Raw genomic sequence first — 18,269 nt, forward strand, 5'->3', positions numbered from 1 at the left:
GGCTCCGGGGCCCGAGGGCGGCGCGCGCGTCCGTCCGAGCCGCGCCCTCGAGCGCCGCGCCCTCGGGAGCTCGCACAGCATGGCGGCCCCCGGCGCTGCGGGCCTCTCGGGCCTGCTGCCCGCGCAGACCTCGCTCGAGTACGCCCTGCTGGACGCCGTCACGCAGCAGGAGCGGGACGAGCTGGTCTACCAGTATCTGCAGAAGGTGGACGGCTGGGAGCGGGACCTGGCGGTGCCCGAGTTCCCGGAAGGTGAGGGCTGGCGTCGGGGGAGGGGGCCGCCCCGGGTCCTGCCCTTCCCGGCTGTCGGGGGCCCGGGGCCCTGCGATCGGTCGGTCGCCCGCGCCCCCGAGGTGGTGCGGGGTGGCGACTCTGGAGGGCGCGGACCAGCGTTCGCATCGGTGTGAATCCTGCCCGGCCTGAGTGGCCTGGGTTTGCAGTGACAGGAGCCCCGACCACCCGGCCCCGCACATCGCTTTCCACGTGCTACCCAGACGGTTCCTAGCCCTTTGGGAGAGCTCTGAAGGCTGGGTCCAACCCACAGGGCGCCCTTACTTGTCTTGTGTCACAGTGAAGGAAACCGAGGCACAGGCAGGCCAGGGAACGTGCTGCCCATCTAGGAGCTTGTTCTTCGGGAGTTCATTCCACAGACTGGATGCTTCTCTAGCCCTGCCGCGCGCGCGCGTTCCCACGTTCAGAGTGGTGGACTTACTGAGTTTTAGAAACTGGAATCAATTTTAGTTTCGTAGCCAGGGTTGAATCCTAGCTGTGGGAACTGTTGGGACACGAGGAAATGGATACTCCCAACAGTGTGGTTTAGACAAAACGCTGCCTTGCCTTTGGTGGGGGTGTCATTGTTTAGCTTGCTGGTGTTGGCTTGTGTCCTGGCCTGACACTGAAACCCCATGCATAGTTAATTGGCTACTGTGGCAGGGTTCACTTATCTCCCCAAGGATGTATCAGGCAGTACCTCTTCTGGCCCACAACAGTCTTGAATGTCTTTCTTACCCTTTTGACTTGAGAGGGAGGGGCTTCCCCCCTTATTATTATAATGGATTTAAAATACTGTAGAATTGGCTCCATGGAGGTTTATCCCGTTAGAGAAACTTCAAAATAACAAATATGTATATACAGATGTATACATAGCTCCTGAAAACTTTGTAATAGAGCATGTAGTAAATACACTATTATAAACCAGAACCTCAGCTAGAATTTTGGGAGAACGTTTCATTTTTCTACTTTTATTTGTAGTTATAGTAAGTTTACTTTATGACTGTGATATTTGAGCCCGGTGACTCAAGTCATACTCATAAGGAAGTAACCAGGCTTTGGCTTTGATGTGGTCTGATATTCTGCTGGACCTGATATTAAGGACAGAGTGCTAAAAATGAACAAAGCAGCTGTAGTTGACTCGTCAACCAAGAAAATGCCCGTTCTTCGGGAACTGCCATATGCACTATAGTGGGTGGACCCAGACCGACCCGAAACTTAGTCCTTGTTCCTTCTTTGTTAGCTTTTTGCTTTTGAACACATTACTTGATTTCTCCAGGTCTTGGTTTTTTTCCCTTGTAAAGTGAAATATTTACTTTCAGGGTTATTATGTGGAGGTAACTCAGGCAAATTCTTAGGAAATCAGGAGACTAAGTTGGCCATTTATTGTATTGTATTCACTGTAATCATTGCTGCTTAAAATACATTATTATCATTTAAATCTGTGAACATTTAGTACAGTAACTTAAATATGATAACTGTCTGTGTCCTCAACAAATCACCCTTAACAGTTTTTATTTATTTATTGGTTTTTCGAGACAGGGTTTCTCTGTGTAGCTTTGGTGCCTGCCCTGGATCTTGCTTTGTAGACCAGGCTGGCCTTGAACTCACAGAGATCTGCCTGGCTCTACCTTCCTAGTGCTGGGATTAAAGGCGTGTGCCACCACCCGCTCACCCTTAACAATTTATAGATCTTAAATTTCTTGCAAGTGGGATGTGAAATACACATTAATTAGTAGGTGTAATTAATAGTTTTGTGTCATCAATTAGTTATATATCTAATACTTAACAAAAGGAATAATTAAGTGTTCACTGAGCCCTGAAACCTTTAGAGTATTTGGTGGAAATACTAAGTTGATAATCTTTCCTAGAATTTTGTTTCAATAGGGTAACTGTGGTTTTCGATATTGGTAGGCCTCCCTGCTACCTTAGTCTCAGTGTACATCTGGTTTCAGGGACCTAGTTAATCACCTCAAAACATTAAATGGAAAATTCCAGAAGTAAACTCGTCCTAGGTTTTAAATTGTACGTTGTTCTGAGTAGCACGATGAAACTGTGCGCCTCTCTCCTGTGTCCTCTCCAGGGTGTAAGTCATCCTTCTGTTCATGACGCTAACCAACCCTGTCTACATCTCCACCTTGTATGTGCTACTCACCATTAGTCTTTTAGTAGTTGTCTTGGTTTTCAGATGAATGTAGTGGAACCGCTCAAGTAACCCTTATTTCACTTAATAATGGCTCCAAAATTTGGGAGTAATGATGTTGTTTCTGGACCTGCCACAAAAAATCCGTGAAGTTCCTCCTTTAAGTGTAAAGGGGAATTTCTTGACTCTATAAAAATCAACCACCTGCCGTGGTTCTGAGCTCTATAGTAAGAACAAATTTTACTCATCACATTGTGAACAAGGAAGGGAACTGCACAGTTTTGCTGCATCCCCTCGAGCTGTGAGTGGCTTAAGGAATTCGGTATGTGAAGATGCAGAGGTGAGATACCCATTGAAAGGGTCTGAGGTCCACTGACCAGGTTCAGGTACCCATTGAAAGGATCTGAGGTCCACTGAGCAGGGTCAGGTACCCATTGAAAGGATCTGAGGTCCACTGACCAGGGTCAGGTACCCATTGAAAGGATCTGAGGTCCACTGACCAGGGTCAGATACCCATTGAAAGGATCTGAGGTCCACTGAGCAGGGTCAGGTACCCATTGAAAGGATCTGAGGTCCACTGACCAGGTTCAGGTACCCACTGAAAGGATCTGAGGTCTACTGGCCAGCATCAGGTACCCATTGAAAGGATCTGAGGTCCACTGACCAGGGTCAGTTACTCATTGAAAGGATTTGAGGTCCACTGACTAGGGTCAGGTACCCATTTAAAGGATTTGAGGTCCACTGACCAGGGTCAGGTACCCATTGAAAGGACCTGAGGTCCACTGGCCAGCATCAGGTACCCATTGAAAGGATCTGAGGTCTACCGAGCAGGGTCAGGTACCCACTGAAAGGATCTGAGGTCTACTGGCCAGGGTCAGGTACCCATTGAAAGGATCTGAGGTCCACTGACCAGGGTCAGGTACCCATTGAAAGGATCTGAGGTCTACTGGCCAGCATCAGGTACCCATTGAAAGGATCTGAGGTCCACTGACCAGGGTCAGATACCCATTGAAAGGATCTGAGGTCCACTGACCAGGGTCAGGTACCCATTGAAAGGATCTGAGGTCCACTGACCAGGGTCAGGTACCCATTGAAAGGATCTGAGGTCTACTGACCAGGGTCAGGTACCCATTGAAAGGATCTGAGGTCCACTGAGCAGGGTCAGGTACCCATTGAAAGGACCTGAGGTCCACTGGCCAGCATCAGGTACCCATTGAAAGGATCTAAGGTCCACTGACCAGGGTCAGGTACCCATTGAAAGGATCTAAGGTCCACTGACCAGGGTCAGGTACCCATTGAAAAGATCTGAGGTCTATTGACCAGGGTCAGGTACCCGCTGAAAGGATCTGAGGTCCACTGACCAGGGTCAGGTACCCATTGAAAGGATCTGAGGTCTACTGGCCAGCATCAGGTACCCATTGAAAGGATCTGAGGTCCACTGACCAGGGTCAGGTACCCATTGAAAGGACCTGAGGTCTACTGAGCAGGGTCAGGTACCCATTGAAAGGATCTGAGGTCTACTGAGCAGGGTCAGGTACCTATTGAAAGGATCTGAGGTCTACTGGCCAGCATCAGGTACCCATTGAAAGGATCTGAGGTCCACTGACCAGGGTCAGGTACCCATTAAAAGGACCTGAGGTCTAATGACCAGGGTCAGGTACCCATTGAAAGGACCTGAGGTCTACTGAGCAGGGTCAGGTACCCATTGAAAGGATCTGAGGTCCACTGACCAGGGTCAGGTGTAGAAGGAATCTTAAAAGTTCTTATTAATAAAATCAAACCCGAGGCCAGTTATTGGGGTCAATGCTGGTAGATCAGAGAGACAGAACAAGCCACAGCTATCTCACCTTGCCAGTTCCTCAGCTGGTCCCGTTTCCTCAGACTGGAAGCTTCTGTGTCCTAATCCAGAATGAATCTCAGCTGAACTGTGTTGCTCCAAAGCCTGAAAGCTTAACCAGCCGAATGCTTAACCAGCCAAATGCTTAACCAGCCAAATGCTTCTAGTTTCTGGTCCTCACGCCTTATATATCTTTCTGCTTTCTACCACCACTCCCTGGGATTAAAGGCTGGCTTTCTGGGATTAAAGGTACACACCATGCTTGGCTATTTCCAATGTGGCCTTGAACTCACAGAGATCCAGAGGGATTTCTATCTCTGGAATGCTAGGATTAAAGGTGTGAGTGCCACCATTTTCTAGCCTTTGTATCTAGTGGCTGTCTGTTCTCTGACCCCAGATAAATTTATTAGAGTACACAATATTTTGGGGAACACAATACCACCACAGTCAGGTACCCATTGAAAGGATCTGAGGTCTACTGACCAGGTTCAGGTACCCACTGAAAAGATCTGAGGTCTACTGAGCAGGGTCAGGTACCCACTGAAAGGGTCTGAGGTCTACCGAGCAGGGTCAGGTACCCATTGAAAGGATCTGAGGTCTACTGAGCAGCGTCAGGTACCCCTTGAAACGATCTGAGGTCTACTGAGCAGGGTCAGGTAACCATTGAGAGGATCTGAGGCCTACTGACCAGGGTCAGGTACCCATTGAAAGGATCTGAGGTCTACCGAGCAGGTCAGGTACCCATTGAAAGGATCTGAGGTCTACCGAGCAGGGTCAGGTACCCATTGAAAGGATCTGAGGTCCACTGACCAGGGTCAGGTACCCATTGAAAGGATCTGAGGTCAATCTACGGTGGACAGATGGGACTACTGTGTCTGTTTCCTATCCATCTATAGCTTTTAGTTCCTTTAAACTATTTCTGTCTACTTTGAGGTGTAATTAATACTTTAATAGCTGTATTTATTTACTTATAAGCAATAAATGTCCTTTTTCTTAAATGAGTTAAATGGGGGTATTATACTTTTTAATTTAACAAAATCTTCATAGTATAGAGTTAAAATTTTGAGTCACTGTCAACTAATTATAAATTCTGTGTTAAAAACTACAAAGTTTACCTATTTTTCTTTGAAGGGAAGGGAACAGGATCTTCATCAATGTTAATGTTTCTTATAACTTTGCATTTAAAATATTTTGTTTTATATTTTGGGTTTCATCCAACTCTAGAACATGGTAACTTCTCTTTTGTAAGATTATTTTAAGTATTTTTTTACTCTTCCACATATCATAATCTTTTTGAAATCTGCTTTTTAAACTTCACCTTGGTTTTCAGTATCCCTTTTATACTTAATTATGCATGCAATTAGATTTTTAAAATAATTCTTATTTCCTCTTGTTTTTGCTCGAGTCTGTTGATTTTATTCACTTCCCCCAGACTATTACACTATTTCTGAAAGAATTTAGTACTTTTGTTTGTTTGTTTGTTTTTACTACAGTTGCAGATTGCCTCATATAGCAGATTTTCCATTCTCGACCTGCTGCCAGCCCTCCTGTCTGTCCATCTCTGAGTTTTTAATCTCCACGTGGTCACCTAGTTGACCTTTCTCATTAAATCATGCATACCTACGTTGTTACAATCATGAAGGTGTTCTCTTATTTATTCATAGAAAAGAGACCCAGGTAGAAACAATAATAAATTCAAATACCACAGACTTGAACTACTGCTCTCGTCTCTTACACTGTTTGGCGGTGGTGGCGCACGCCTTTAATCCCAGCACTCGGGAGGCAGAGCCAGGCGGATCTCTGTGAGTTCGAGGCCAGCCTGGGTTACCAAGTGAGTTCCAGGAAAGGCGCAAAGCTAAACGGAGAAACCCTATCTCAAAAAACCAAAATAAAATAAAATAAAATAAAATAAAAGTGTTTGACTGTTTATACTCATTTTAGGGGGAAAATAAAGATTCACATTTTAATGGACAGTTTAGGTAAATTACTCCTTTTTCTTTTTTGTTTTCTTTAATCATTGTAATTTGTGTTTTATGAATTCCAGGATTAGAATGGCTGAACACAGAAGAGCCTCTTTCTATTTACAAGGATCTGTGTGGAAAAGTGGTTGTCCTTGATTTCTTCACATACTGCTGCATTAACTGTATTCACCTGTTGCCTGATCTCCACGCCCTAGAGCGCAGATTCTCCGATCAAGGTAGCTGCTTTTGATTGGTTTCTCACAGACTTGTACTTAAGCACTGGAGCGGTGGCTCCTTTGCTCCCATGGGGATGGGAGTGCCGTTTGGCAAGACCAGTGCTTCTAGGTGTGATTCTAATCTGTGAGCAGGACTGACGCCATTTCCCTGTGCTTTTCAATGTTGAGATGAGGTCTCTCTGTAGCCCCGGTGGTGTCGGGTTGGCCCTCCATCTCTGGAAGCCATGGTTTGCCTCCCAGCTGCCATTAGCCTGTGCCTGACTTCCGTGTGTTTTCCATGAGGGGCAGACTTAGTGGTAATGGTTTGCTTATTTGAGAACTAGAATTTAGAATTCAGGTTTTGTCGGAAGGTTTGAGCCTAATTTACTTTCTTCATGATGAGATATTTAGAAAAGTCTTTTTCTATCCCAGGCTTAACTAAATTTGTTCTATGAAAAAAGTGAAACAGCTGGCCCCAATCTTATACTCTTCTCAGTGTGATGATACAAAGGTTGAAATTACTTAGCAGGAAATGTCATTAGGCTTCTGACGTGAATCACAGTGGAATGTAAAATACTTTTTCTTTGACCTTGTGTCATTAAAAAATGATTTGTTACAGTTAATGTTTCCAAAGCACACTAGGAAATCCTCTTACAGCATTAAAGCTTTGGGAGGTAGGAAAGATTATACTTGGAGTTTGCTGTCCAAGTTGGGAAATAATCAGGCTTTTTTGTTGACTTCTTTTCAGAACAACATGAGAGTAAAATTAATAAAATGGTTTCATTGAGTTAAATTTAAATGCATATGCTTGGCATCTACATGAAAGAGGTAGGGTCGATGATCTTCTGACTAGATGTTGGAGTAGAGCATGTGTGTGCACAGATGCCCAATAGCTTAGATGTGGTTGGACAAGACTGCTGACAAAATCTAAAATACAAACAAAGAGTTAGATACTTTAACCATAATATATTCTACTTTTAACATACTAACCAAAAGATGTGCAAATGACTAGCTCATCCACAGTTGATGTGTATAGATTAAAGACTGTGTTATTATGTCCTAGGTGGTATGTGCCTGTGTTTCTTATTCAAGCAGCACATTATTGAGCATGCTATGAATGTTTTTAGGAATAAGAAGCATTAAGGTGGCAAAATCCATTATTTTATAAAATTAATGTATGTAAAATTTTAAAGTCTTACGGACCTCTCTCACCAGAGAGTAGTAACTCACTTTGCCTGTGGCACTTTGAAAAGAGTTCCCAGTGGAACAGAACTGACCGAAAACTTTAAGTAATAGTGCATGTGAAATTGAAAATGGGCGTTAGGATATACCTGACTGAGAAAGTATCGGGCAAGCAAGCATAGATTCCAGAAAAGGTAGGACTCTTGGTCTAAGAACAAGAACAGGTTGAGTGTGGCAGGGCTTGTGATAAAAATAAAAAGAGACAAGGGCTGGAGAGATGGCTCAATGGTTAAAAGCACTGGGTACTCTTCCAGAGATCTTGAGTTCAATTCCCAGCAACCACATAGTGGTTCACAACCATCTCTAATAGATTCTCATGCCCTCTTCTGACATGCAGGTGTACATGCAGACAGAGGACTCAGACATATAATTAATTAATTAATTAATTAATTAATTAATTAATATTGAAAAATATAAATAAAATGAGACAAAGACCAATAGGTTAAGGCCACATTGTAGAGTACTTTTTTGGGCATTCCTACTAATTCAGCTATCTTCTTCTGGTGAGGATGTGGCAGTGTTGAAGATTGTTTTTTATTTGTTTGCTAGTTTGTTTTAATAGAAGGAGACATAGTAAGACTGTATTTTAGAAGAGCACTGCATGTTAAGAATCTGAATGTTGACAGTTTCCCTATCTAAGGACACCCCTAAATGATACATAGTTAGCTTAATTGGTTGACACCATACCCAGAGCAGATTCAATGACCTCCTCTCAAGGGTCTGTGTCCTTTGCCAGTTGATGTGGAATTTTATATATATATATACCTCTGAAAAGTAAAATGCTTTGTAAGTAGAAAGAGTTCCAGGAAGATGAAGGAGTAAGAAGCAACAGAAACATTCTTTTGTAGAAGATTGTACAGACAGAGTCTGTCTAGGGTGGACCTCTATTGAAGGCAGAGCTGCTTTTTTTTCAGCAAATATTTTCAGCAAATGTCACAAAACAGTTAAAAACTAATCAAGAAAGAATGGCCTATTCAAAGAAAATATAAACCACAGAGACTGTCCTTTTAAAAGGCCAAATGGCAGGTCTATGAGTCTCTAATACAAATGTTAAAGATGCTCAGAGAACAGCAGAAAATATAGAAAAGATAAAACTATATATGAGAAAAAGGAAATAACAGTAAAGAGATTGGAGAACCATTAAAAAAGCACAAAGAAAACTCTGGAACTGAAGACCACATCGGCTGAAGTGAGCATTTGGAGGCAGAGCTTAAAGCTAAGGCTGCAGACCTTGTTGACTATTTTATAAAACCTTTGAAAGGATTCGAGCCTAGGGGACTCATGGGGCACCATCAAGTAGGTCATAGGCTTTGTGGGGACTTTTAAAGAAGTAATGGCCCAAACCTGCCCTAATTTAATGAAAGACATGAATAGAAATATCCAAGAAGTTTACTGAACTCTTAAGTAGAATGGACTCATAGAGAACCACACCAAGACCAGAGTCAGTGCTGAGAGGCAAAGACAGAGAGAAGTCAAGAGCAGAGAGAAACAGCTCATTGTGTTCAGAGAACTTGGAGAGTCGGCAGTCTCCTCAGGTTGTTGGTATTTGACGAGACTGGAGGCTGAAGGCAGTGGCCAGTGTTTTCAGATTCCTACAGAGAAATACTGTTGTGCAGCATGTTGCAGTTGCAAGTTAGGCTTCTCAAGTGGGAGAGAAAGGAAGACATCTAACCCCACAGGCAAAAGTTGAGAGGCAGGCCTTCATTAGAATCCTGCTGGTGAACAAGAAGAGAAGCCAGGTACTATTTTGAAGCTTGAGAAGAAACAGATGCAGTAAGTAAATACATGGTAATTATAAAAACTACGTTATCGTAACAGTGATGTTGTAGCTCGATATCTATATAAGACTTAGTAGACAAATATTATAATAAAAAATCATCTGAAAGCTATTGACAGGTTTGAGGAGAGAAATCGACAAGTCTGTGATAGTAGTTGAATTCAGTACCCATTCTCAGTAATGAGTATAATATCCAGACAGAAGTAAGGAAATGAAGGACTTGAAAGATCTGCAACCTATACCGAACATCCTAACACCATCGGGATAGATGATAGATACAGTGTTTTCAAATGCACATGGACCATTTTCTAGAACAGATCATATATTATATCACAGTTTTTTCAGTAGGTTTTAAAAGATAATACAATGCATCATCTCTGTTATCAACAAAAGTTAGAAATTAATAGAAGGAAAGCTAGAATGATGAATGGTTTGTGAAACATATCTTTAAACACCCAGCAGACCAAAAAGGAAGTCACAAAGAAATTAGAAAAATTAGAAACGAACAAAAATGTATGCATATTAAACTTATAAACACATTTAAAAAAACACACCAACCAAACTTACAGCATAAAGAACTAGAAAAAGAACGCAACTTCTATCAACTTTGCAGAAGGAACGAAACAGTGAAGGTTTGAGCAAAGAGAAACAGAAAAGATAATAGGAAAATAATAGAAATGAAAAATTGGTTTCTTGACAGTATCAATATAATTGAGTCTAAACTAAAACTAGAAATGCAGGTGAAGCGATTACTGATCATTCCATTGAGATAAGGATTATAAGGTCATAGATAATTGTATGCCAGTGATGAAAGAGAACTGTCTGAAAACACAGAGCCTACCAAGTATAAACCATGAAGAACCAATAGACCTGCATCTACCGGCTTTAGTCACTGTAGCCAAGACACAGTAACAGCCAAAGTGTTTACTGCAGGATGAATGGAAAGGTGAAAAGGACGTGCACTCGGGCTACTAGTCAACCTCAAGCAGGAAGGAAATTTTGACAACTTGAAAGACCCTTGAGTACATAACATTGTGCTAAGTAAAATAAACCAGTTTGTCTGCCTCTATGTCTGTGTTTTTCTTCCCCCCCCCCTTTTCTCTCAGAGAACAAGAGTGAGCGAGCAAGTGAGAAAGAGATTCCACTTACATGAAGTATCTAGACCAGTCACAGTCATAGAAAGGGGAGTAAAGTGGTGTGGAGAGGGTAGTAAGGACTTCCTGTGCAGCGAGTAAACTTCAGAGTGTTTTATTTGAGACAGGATCTCATTCTTAGCCCAGGCTGGTCTAGAATTCACTATGTAGCCCAGGCTGGCCTTTGATATGTGCCTGACATTTTCAGTTTTGCAAGATGAAGAGTTCAGAGATGGATGGTGGTTGGGGTGGTTGTACAACAGTATGAATGTACTTAATACTACACTTAAAAATGGTTAAGGTAAATAACCTTAAAGAACACAAAAATGGCTGTATGTGGTGGTGCATGCCTATAATGCCAGCACTTGGGAAGCTGAGCGTCTTAAGGTTTCTATTGATTGCTGTGAAGAGATACCATGACCATGGTAACTTTCGTAAAGGAAAACATTTAATTGGGGTGGCTTAGTTTTAGAGGTTTAGTCCATAATCATCATGGTGGGGCATGGTGGCATATATGCAGACATGGTGCTGGAGAAGGAGCTGAGAGTTCTACGTCTTGATCCACAGGCAGCAGAAAGAGACTGTGTTCCACATTGGGCATAGCTTGAACATGTGAGATCTTAAAGCCTACCTCAACAGTGACACACTTCCTGCACAAGGCCACACCTAATAGTGCCACTCCCCACGGGCCAAGCATTCAAACACATGAGTCTATGGAGGCCATACCTATTCAAACCACCACACTGAGGGAGGAAAGTGAGCAGTTTGAGGACAGCCTGAATTATAGAGTGAAATGCCATTTCCAAACAAGGAGGGGGGGGTGCTTAACTTCTGTTTTTAAAATTAACAAATTTGTGCCCCTGTGGGAGAAATTCAGTCTGTTCACTAGCACTGAATCCTACTGACTAGTGGGACCCATTTGCTAGATAGATAGATAGATAGATAGATAGATAGATAGATAGATAGATAGATAGATAGATAGATAGATAGATAGGTAGATGATAGGTAGGTAGGTAGGTAGATAGATAGATATAGATATATAGACAGTTTATGAGGCAACTATAAACTTGAAACTGGCCATAGGGGAAGTATTTATACCATGAAAGTCAAAATCAGAGAATTTTATAAATTGTTTTTTGATCATTCCATCAAATTGAAGAGCTAGTTTCCTAGCATACCCAAATGACTTACTGGTAGACTGTAGATCAGCAGTTCTCAACCTGTGGGTCACAACCCCTTTGAGAGTCACATATCAGATATCCTGCATATCGGATATCTGCATTACAATTCATAACAGCAAAATTACAGTTATGAAGTAGCAATGAAATAATTTTATGGTTGGGGTCAGCACAACATGAGGAACTGTATTAAAGGGTCGCAGCACCAGTAAGGTTGAGAACCACTGCTATAGATTTTGTGTTTCTGCATTTGGCTGTTCTGAATATTGTTTGTGGAATAAATTTTTAAGCTTTAGAAACTACTTTGGTAAGTGATCTCAGCCTTTTAATTTCAAAGAAACATTGCTGCAATAATATGCTACTGTATGAAAATCCTGGTAACTCAAGTTTTTTTTTTTTTTTTAATATTGTCAGAAGACAATTCAGTTCATATTGAAAAAGGCATATCCAGAAATTATCACATGGAGGTTCAGGAAGCTGTCACCAGATTAAACTTGCTTTCTTGCAGCTAAATGTCTTCCACTATCTGATATTTTTCTGCACATAGTGGAGCAATGTTGCTCCTGTCCTGATGGTATTTTAAATCCAAGCTCACAGCCGAATGAAGAATTGCTCTGTTTCAGACCACTCTTGCCCAGCATGGTGGTGCAACCTGTAGTCCCATCACTCAGTTATCAGAGGCCAGAAGATTATAAATTCTAAGCCAGCCTGGACTCCATGGCAAGACCCTGTCTCAAAATACCAGAATAAATAAAGAAATGACAGCTTTTCAATTCAGGTTTGCAATAGAGACCAATATCATTTTTATAATAGCATATGAAAAACTACTTTAAACAAATAGTAAATAATGCTTAATTGTAGTGAATCACTCTAATGCTTAAACATTTTAGAGGATGTAACTGTGCCCTGAGGTCATTTGTCCATAATAATTCAACATATGTTTATGCTAAATTGGTAAGTGCCAGCCGGGCGGTGGTGGCGCACGCCTTTAATCCCAGCACTCGGGAGGCAGAGGCAGGCGGATCTCTGTGAGTTCGAGGCCAGCCTGGGCTACCAAGTGAGTTCCAGGAAAAAGGCGCAAAGCTACACAGAGAAACCCTGTCTTGAAAAACCAAAAAAAAAAAAAAAAATTGGTAAGTGCCCAAGTGATTCCTACCTGCCATGTGAGAGTTTCTAAGATTTTAGCTTCTTTATGCTATATTACCTCAGTATTTTGTTATAGTACTCATTTAGGACATAACTGTTATCACAGGAAAAGCAGTCTTGATTTATATAAAAGCATTTTCTTAGAGAAAGCTATGCATATTCTAATGTGATTTCTAGGTATATTTAATGTGTAACTGAACCGGATGTTTTGGAGCCTGAATATTGTGTTCCTGTTAGTGAACACTAGTACCTTCCGTGCAGTATGCAGGCCTTATCTGCTGTACACTTGACACAGACCTGCAGGAGTGCACCTCTAACTACATGAAACTAAACTCGGAGTAAATGAAGTTTAATTTCAGTTTGAGTCAGTTTCCAGACCACTCCAGTGGTAATTCGTGTAAAGGACCAGGTGAGGCCTAGGATTCAGAGTCATGTCGCCTTTGTGGCTCCAGGTGACTAGAGTGGAAGAGCACAAGCCAGGTCAGGGAGAGGAGCAAGGTGTCGGCCACTCCTGATGGGGACTTGACACACTGCCGACCAGGGAGCGCATTACCAATCGATAGGTCCACCTCACGGTTTGTACTGGAGGTGCCCGCCGGGGCAGCTTCTTTTCTGCGGCATACTCCAGAATGCCAGGCTCAAGAGAAACGCTTGCTTGGAGTAAATCACGTGGTTTATACCCAGTTTAGACATGGTGAGCCACTCTACCTGTGCTGGAAAGGGTGAGAGCCCTCCCAAATCCAGATGCTAGGCAAGAACTCCTCTACATGGGCCTTTCAGGAAATCGGGTCTGCTGTGTGCACTCTTATCTGTATGTATTTTATATTCCTTTCCCACAACCCATCTATTTATTATCCTTAAATAGTTCTTAAATAGTTAAGCTCTTGTGAAAATATTGGTCATTTTATAGCACATTTTCAGAGGTTTTAGTCTGACCAAGTGTTGTAGAATATTGTTTTAAGATGTGTTACTTTTGTTTATGCTCTGGAACATTTGTTTAATGATGTGAAGATGTGTTAAATTTGTTTGATTAAATAAAATTCACCTGCGGTCAGAAGGCTGAGTCAGCAATTAGCTGACAGGAAGTAGTAGGGAGGAGCCGGGGAGAAGAGCTTTTAAGTGGGGGCTGGGAGGAGGAGGGGGAGGAGGGGGAGGAGGGGGAGGAGGGGGAGGAGGGGGAGGAGGAGGAGGTGGAGGAGGGGGAGGAGGAGGAGGGGGAGGAGGAGGAGGGGGGGGCTTTTGGGGAGACACACAAGCAGGGAGAGGAGGTGAGCCTCTCTGAGGAGCAGAATTCCACCTCAGGCTTTGAATTTAGAGTTCTTCAGAGGGACAGAGATTTAGGTAAGTTCCCTTGGTAGCTTTGAAATCGGTGCCTGAGGGGACAGAATCCCCTCAGGCTGGGGCCCTGCAGCCCAGCTGTAGCAGCAGTTGCAGTTACTGATTAGGACAACGTGGCTAAAAAAAGCAACCAGAAAGACAGCACAAGAACCTAGTGACTTTTTTTGTCTTTGTGGTTTGCTTCTGATCTCTGCTTCAATTTAATCTTTAGTGGTTTTGATTTCAATATTTCCACCACTTTAAGTACAAACACCTACTGTCTGTGTCTTCTGCCCATGGCTCCCTCCTCCCTGTGTTTCAGCCTCCCTAGCTTTGCCCCAGGTCATCTGGAATATTTTGGTGTGGCGGGTGGGGCCGACCCATATGCTTGTGAATAGAGGCCAGAGGTTGACCTCAGGTATCTTCCTCAGCCTCTCTCATTTTTGGAGACAAGGTTCTCTTGGTGAAGCTGGAGCTCACAGCTAGACTGCGGGTCCCTGGGGTCTGCCGGCCTCTCTGTCCAGTGCTTTGATTACGGGGCCTCCGTGCTCAGCCTTTACACGGGTGCTGGGATCCAAAGCCAGATCAGCAGCAGCGCTCTGCCAGCCGAGCTGAGTCCCAGCCCTCCTTCCTGCCTTTAACACCCATGTCGCCCCTGTGCCTGGGGGGAGTCTCCTTTCTGTAAGAAAGTTACGCTTGCTTTAGGCTGCAGGTTTTACTTTTGTTAATGTCTTCAAAAGCCCTCAGATATTTTCAGTCCTTGTATTTGACTAGATTATTGTGTAGACTATTGCTAAACTACACTTTCTGTTACACTATATACAATTGAATCTCTATGTGTCTTTCTTAATCCCTGTTCTATTGCTATGAAGAGACACCATGCCCAAGGCAACTCTTATAAAAGAGAGCATTTAATGGTCTTGCTTTCAGTTTTAGAGGCTTAGTCCATGATCATCATGGCAGGAAACCCACAGGCACTGTACAGGATCTGTAACTGAGAGCTTTACATCCTGATCTGCAGGCAACCAGCAGAGAGAAACATTGGGCCTGGTGTGACACACCTCCTCCAACAAGGCCCCACCTCCTAATCTTTCCCAAACAGTTCCATTACCTGGTGTTAGGCTTGCAGATATTTGAGTCTGTGGGGCCATTCTCAGTCAGACCACCACACTTTGCTTTCATGTTTGTAGAGTGATTTGTGTAGAAGTTCTTTTGTTGCTGATAGAAAACACTGGGAAATGTTCTCTTTTTGTCCCTCTTCCAGCCTTCTCTCTCCCCTTTGCTTTCTTCTCTTGTTCTTTCCTTCCATGTTTCCGGTTTTGATCCTTATGTTGGAAAGAGTCATAGAGGGAAGAATCTTCTCATCCTAATTTTTATGACCTAGGTAATAGAAAAAGCAAAATTCTGTATATTTTAAAATTTTTGATGCTAAAAAATGAGAATAGATACATGACAGTTGTCTGTATATGAATCAGTGTAGACATCTGTTTGGACTACGTGATATATATATATGTATGTGTATATATATACATATATAGTCTATATAGATGACTATATTATTTATATATATATATATATATATATATATATAGAGAGAGAGAGAGAGAGAGAGAGAGAGAGAGAGAGAGTCGTCTTCATTCTGCCTTTTACATACTAGTGCCCATGATCTGTGAGGCACATGTCCAAGGCCCCGTGGGTGCTGCTCACTACATATAATACCTGTGAGGCCCCTTTCGTCACTACTGAGCACTTATCAGATTGTGGCCTTCAGGAATGTTGGAAGCTTTAGATATAATAGCAAGACGAGCACAAGTTTCTTTTTCTGTCTTCATGGATGATGAATAAATATGCATTCTTACCATAGATTTTATTTTTGTTCCTTAAGTCACAGTCTCTCTCCTTTTCATTGGAACAGTGTGTGGCTTCTTCATTGACAAACATGGATTGTTGGCATTACTGTTCCTGAGCTCTAGGCCATAATTATGTACAATGTTGGTTACTCAGACATAGAACTAATACAGCAGTGGAGAGACTGGTGTGGGTAGTGGACTCCATATGGATACCTGAAAAAGCGACTCTAGACACCAGGTGAGATAGAGTGGGCCTGAGACTGCATTGTACCACTCAAGAGGATGTGCAGTCTAAAGCATGAATTATTGACTTCTGTGATTTCCTACTCAGTAATTTTAGACTATGACTGATTTTTAGATAATTAGAACTGTAGCAGGAATCTTAAAAGTTCTTATTAATAAAATCAAACCCGAGGCGAGTTATTGGGGTCCATGCTGGTAGATCAGAGAGACAGAACAAGCCACAGCTATCTCACCTCGCCGGATCCTCAACTGGTCTTGTCTCCTCAGATTGGAGGCCTCTGAGTCCTCATCCAGAATGGGTCTCAGCTGAACTGTGTTGCTCCATAGCCTGAATGCTTAACCAGCCAAAATCTTCTAGTTTCTGGTCCTCACGCCTTATATATCTTTCTACTTTCTACCACCACTCCCTGGGATTAAAGGCTGGCTTTCTGGGATTAAAGGTGTGTGTCACCATGCTTGGCTATTTCCAATGTGGCCTTGAACTCACAGAGATCCAGAGGGATTTCTATCTCTGGAATGCTAGGATTAAAGGTGTGTGCTATCACTGACTAACTAGTGGCTTGTCTGTTCTCTGACCCCAGGTAAGTTTATTAAGGTACACAATATTTTGGGCAACACAATACCACCACATAGAACCATGGAAAGATGGGAAAGGAGGGATACTGTAGTGATATTCCTGAGGAACTGAAGGAAGGTCAGATTGCTTAAACAAGAAACTGAAGATATGGAGAAGTTTCTGGAATGATGTTTGATCTTCACACTAAGAACAGTGAAGGATTTTCTGCAAGATGGTGACCAGTCATATTTATATTTTTAAGAGATGAGTCTGACTTCTAGGGAGGTAACTCATTGTGGATAAGACAGGTGTGGGGGTCTCTGAAAACACCAGGGTTTGTATGAGCAAGAAGGAAATCCAGTTCAACATGACTTTGTTAGCTGGTGTTTGTTCAGACTTCTAGAATCTGACACTGGGCAGTTTATTTTAGGCATATTTAAGTATAGTGCAATTTTGGGGAAAAGTTTCCTGGTAACAGTTAACTCAGTCCCATGTGCACAATAAAGTTTAAGGCATGACTACATCAAAACTCTGCAAAGTACATGTGACCTCTTCCATAAAGAAAGGCTCTATACCTTAAGGGCCTAGGGGAGGATCTAGTGTGGTCTTGGCCATACAAGTAGCATAGAGGTTACCAAGCTATAAAGTACGTGTGGCATCTTCCATAAGGATGGATTCTTTTGACTGAGAAACAGTGTTCAATATAAAGGTGTAGGGAGGAAGAGTCTGGGATAAATGTAGTCAGATTTCAGGTGGGGCCTGGCCCTACAGATAGCACAGATCACCTACCAGGCTATTAACTCCATCTCCTCTGTTGAGGAGACAAACAAACCTGCCTGTCTAACATTCCCGGTTTCCTAGTGCTTATCTGTGAGCACAAGGTCCTTGTGCTCTCTACAGACGGTAGAGAAGGTAGGTAAGGCTGTTCTGCTCTGGGAGATGGGGTAATGGGCTGAAATCAGTTGTGGGGGTTACATCAGTGGGGCACGGTCATGAATTAAATATGGACGGTGAAGGCAACAATTCATGGGTTTTTACAGAGACAGTCTAGACTGAGTTCTTGCTTATATAATTGGATGTATGATTGTACAGTTCTGTAACAGAAAACACCAAAGTACAGATTTGGAGGGAAGGTCATGAGTTTAGTTGGAAGTGCCTTTGATACTTGCATTCATTTTTCACAGAACTTCCATTGCACTGGGATAAAGGTCTAAGTGCTGACCGTGACTTTCAGGCAGACTGTTTCTTCGTGTTTGTTCTTATGGTCTCAAGCTTCTGTCCTCTTTTTATGTGCCATTTTCTCTCCCTGAATCTCCTTCCTCACTCTCTTTACCTCATTTCAACTTCCTGTCATTGAGATGCCACCCAGTCATCACTTCTTTGGGAAATTAACAGGGTATAT

General features: G+C 42.7%; 2 protein-coding genes across 2 annotated transcripts in view; one reads left to right on the forward strand and one right to left on the reverse strand.

Moving 5' to 3' along the window:
• The window catches only part of Nrap (nebulin related anchoring protein), a 358,082-nt gene that overhangs the window by 246,954 nt on the left and 92,859 nt on the right, over positions 1-18,269 (reverse strand). The gene's annotated exons all lie outside the window — the stretch shown is intronic.
• The window catches only part of Nhlrc2 (NHL repeat containing 2), a 58,369-nt gene continuing 40,111 nt past the window's right edge, over positions 12-18,269 (forward strand). The window contains exons 1-2 of the mRNA XM_006978437.4: positions 12-251; positions 6,294-6,446. Coding sequence (XP_006978499.1) covers positions 80-251; positions 6,294-6,446 — 325 coding nt within the window. The 5' untranslated portion in view covers positions 12-79. The remainder of the gene's footprint in view (positions 252-6,293; positions 6,447-18,269) is intronic.

The sequence above is a fragment of the Peromyscus maniculatus genome, chromosome 1 (genome assembly GCF_049852395.1).
Source record: "Peromyscus maniculatus bairdii isolate BWxNUB_F1_BW_parent chromosome 1, HU_Pman_BW_mat_3.1, whole genome shotgun sequence".
Classification (NCBI taxonomy): Eukaryota; Metazoa; Chordata; class Mammalia; order Rodentia; family Cricetidae; genus Peromyscus; species Peromyscus maniculatus.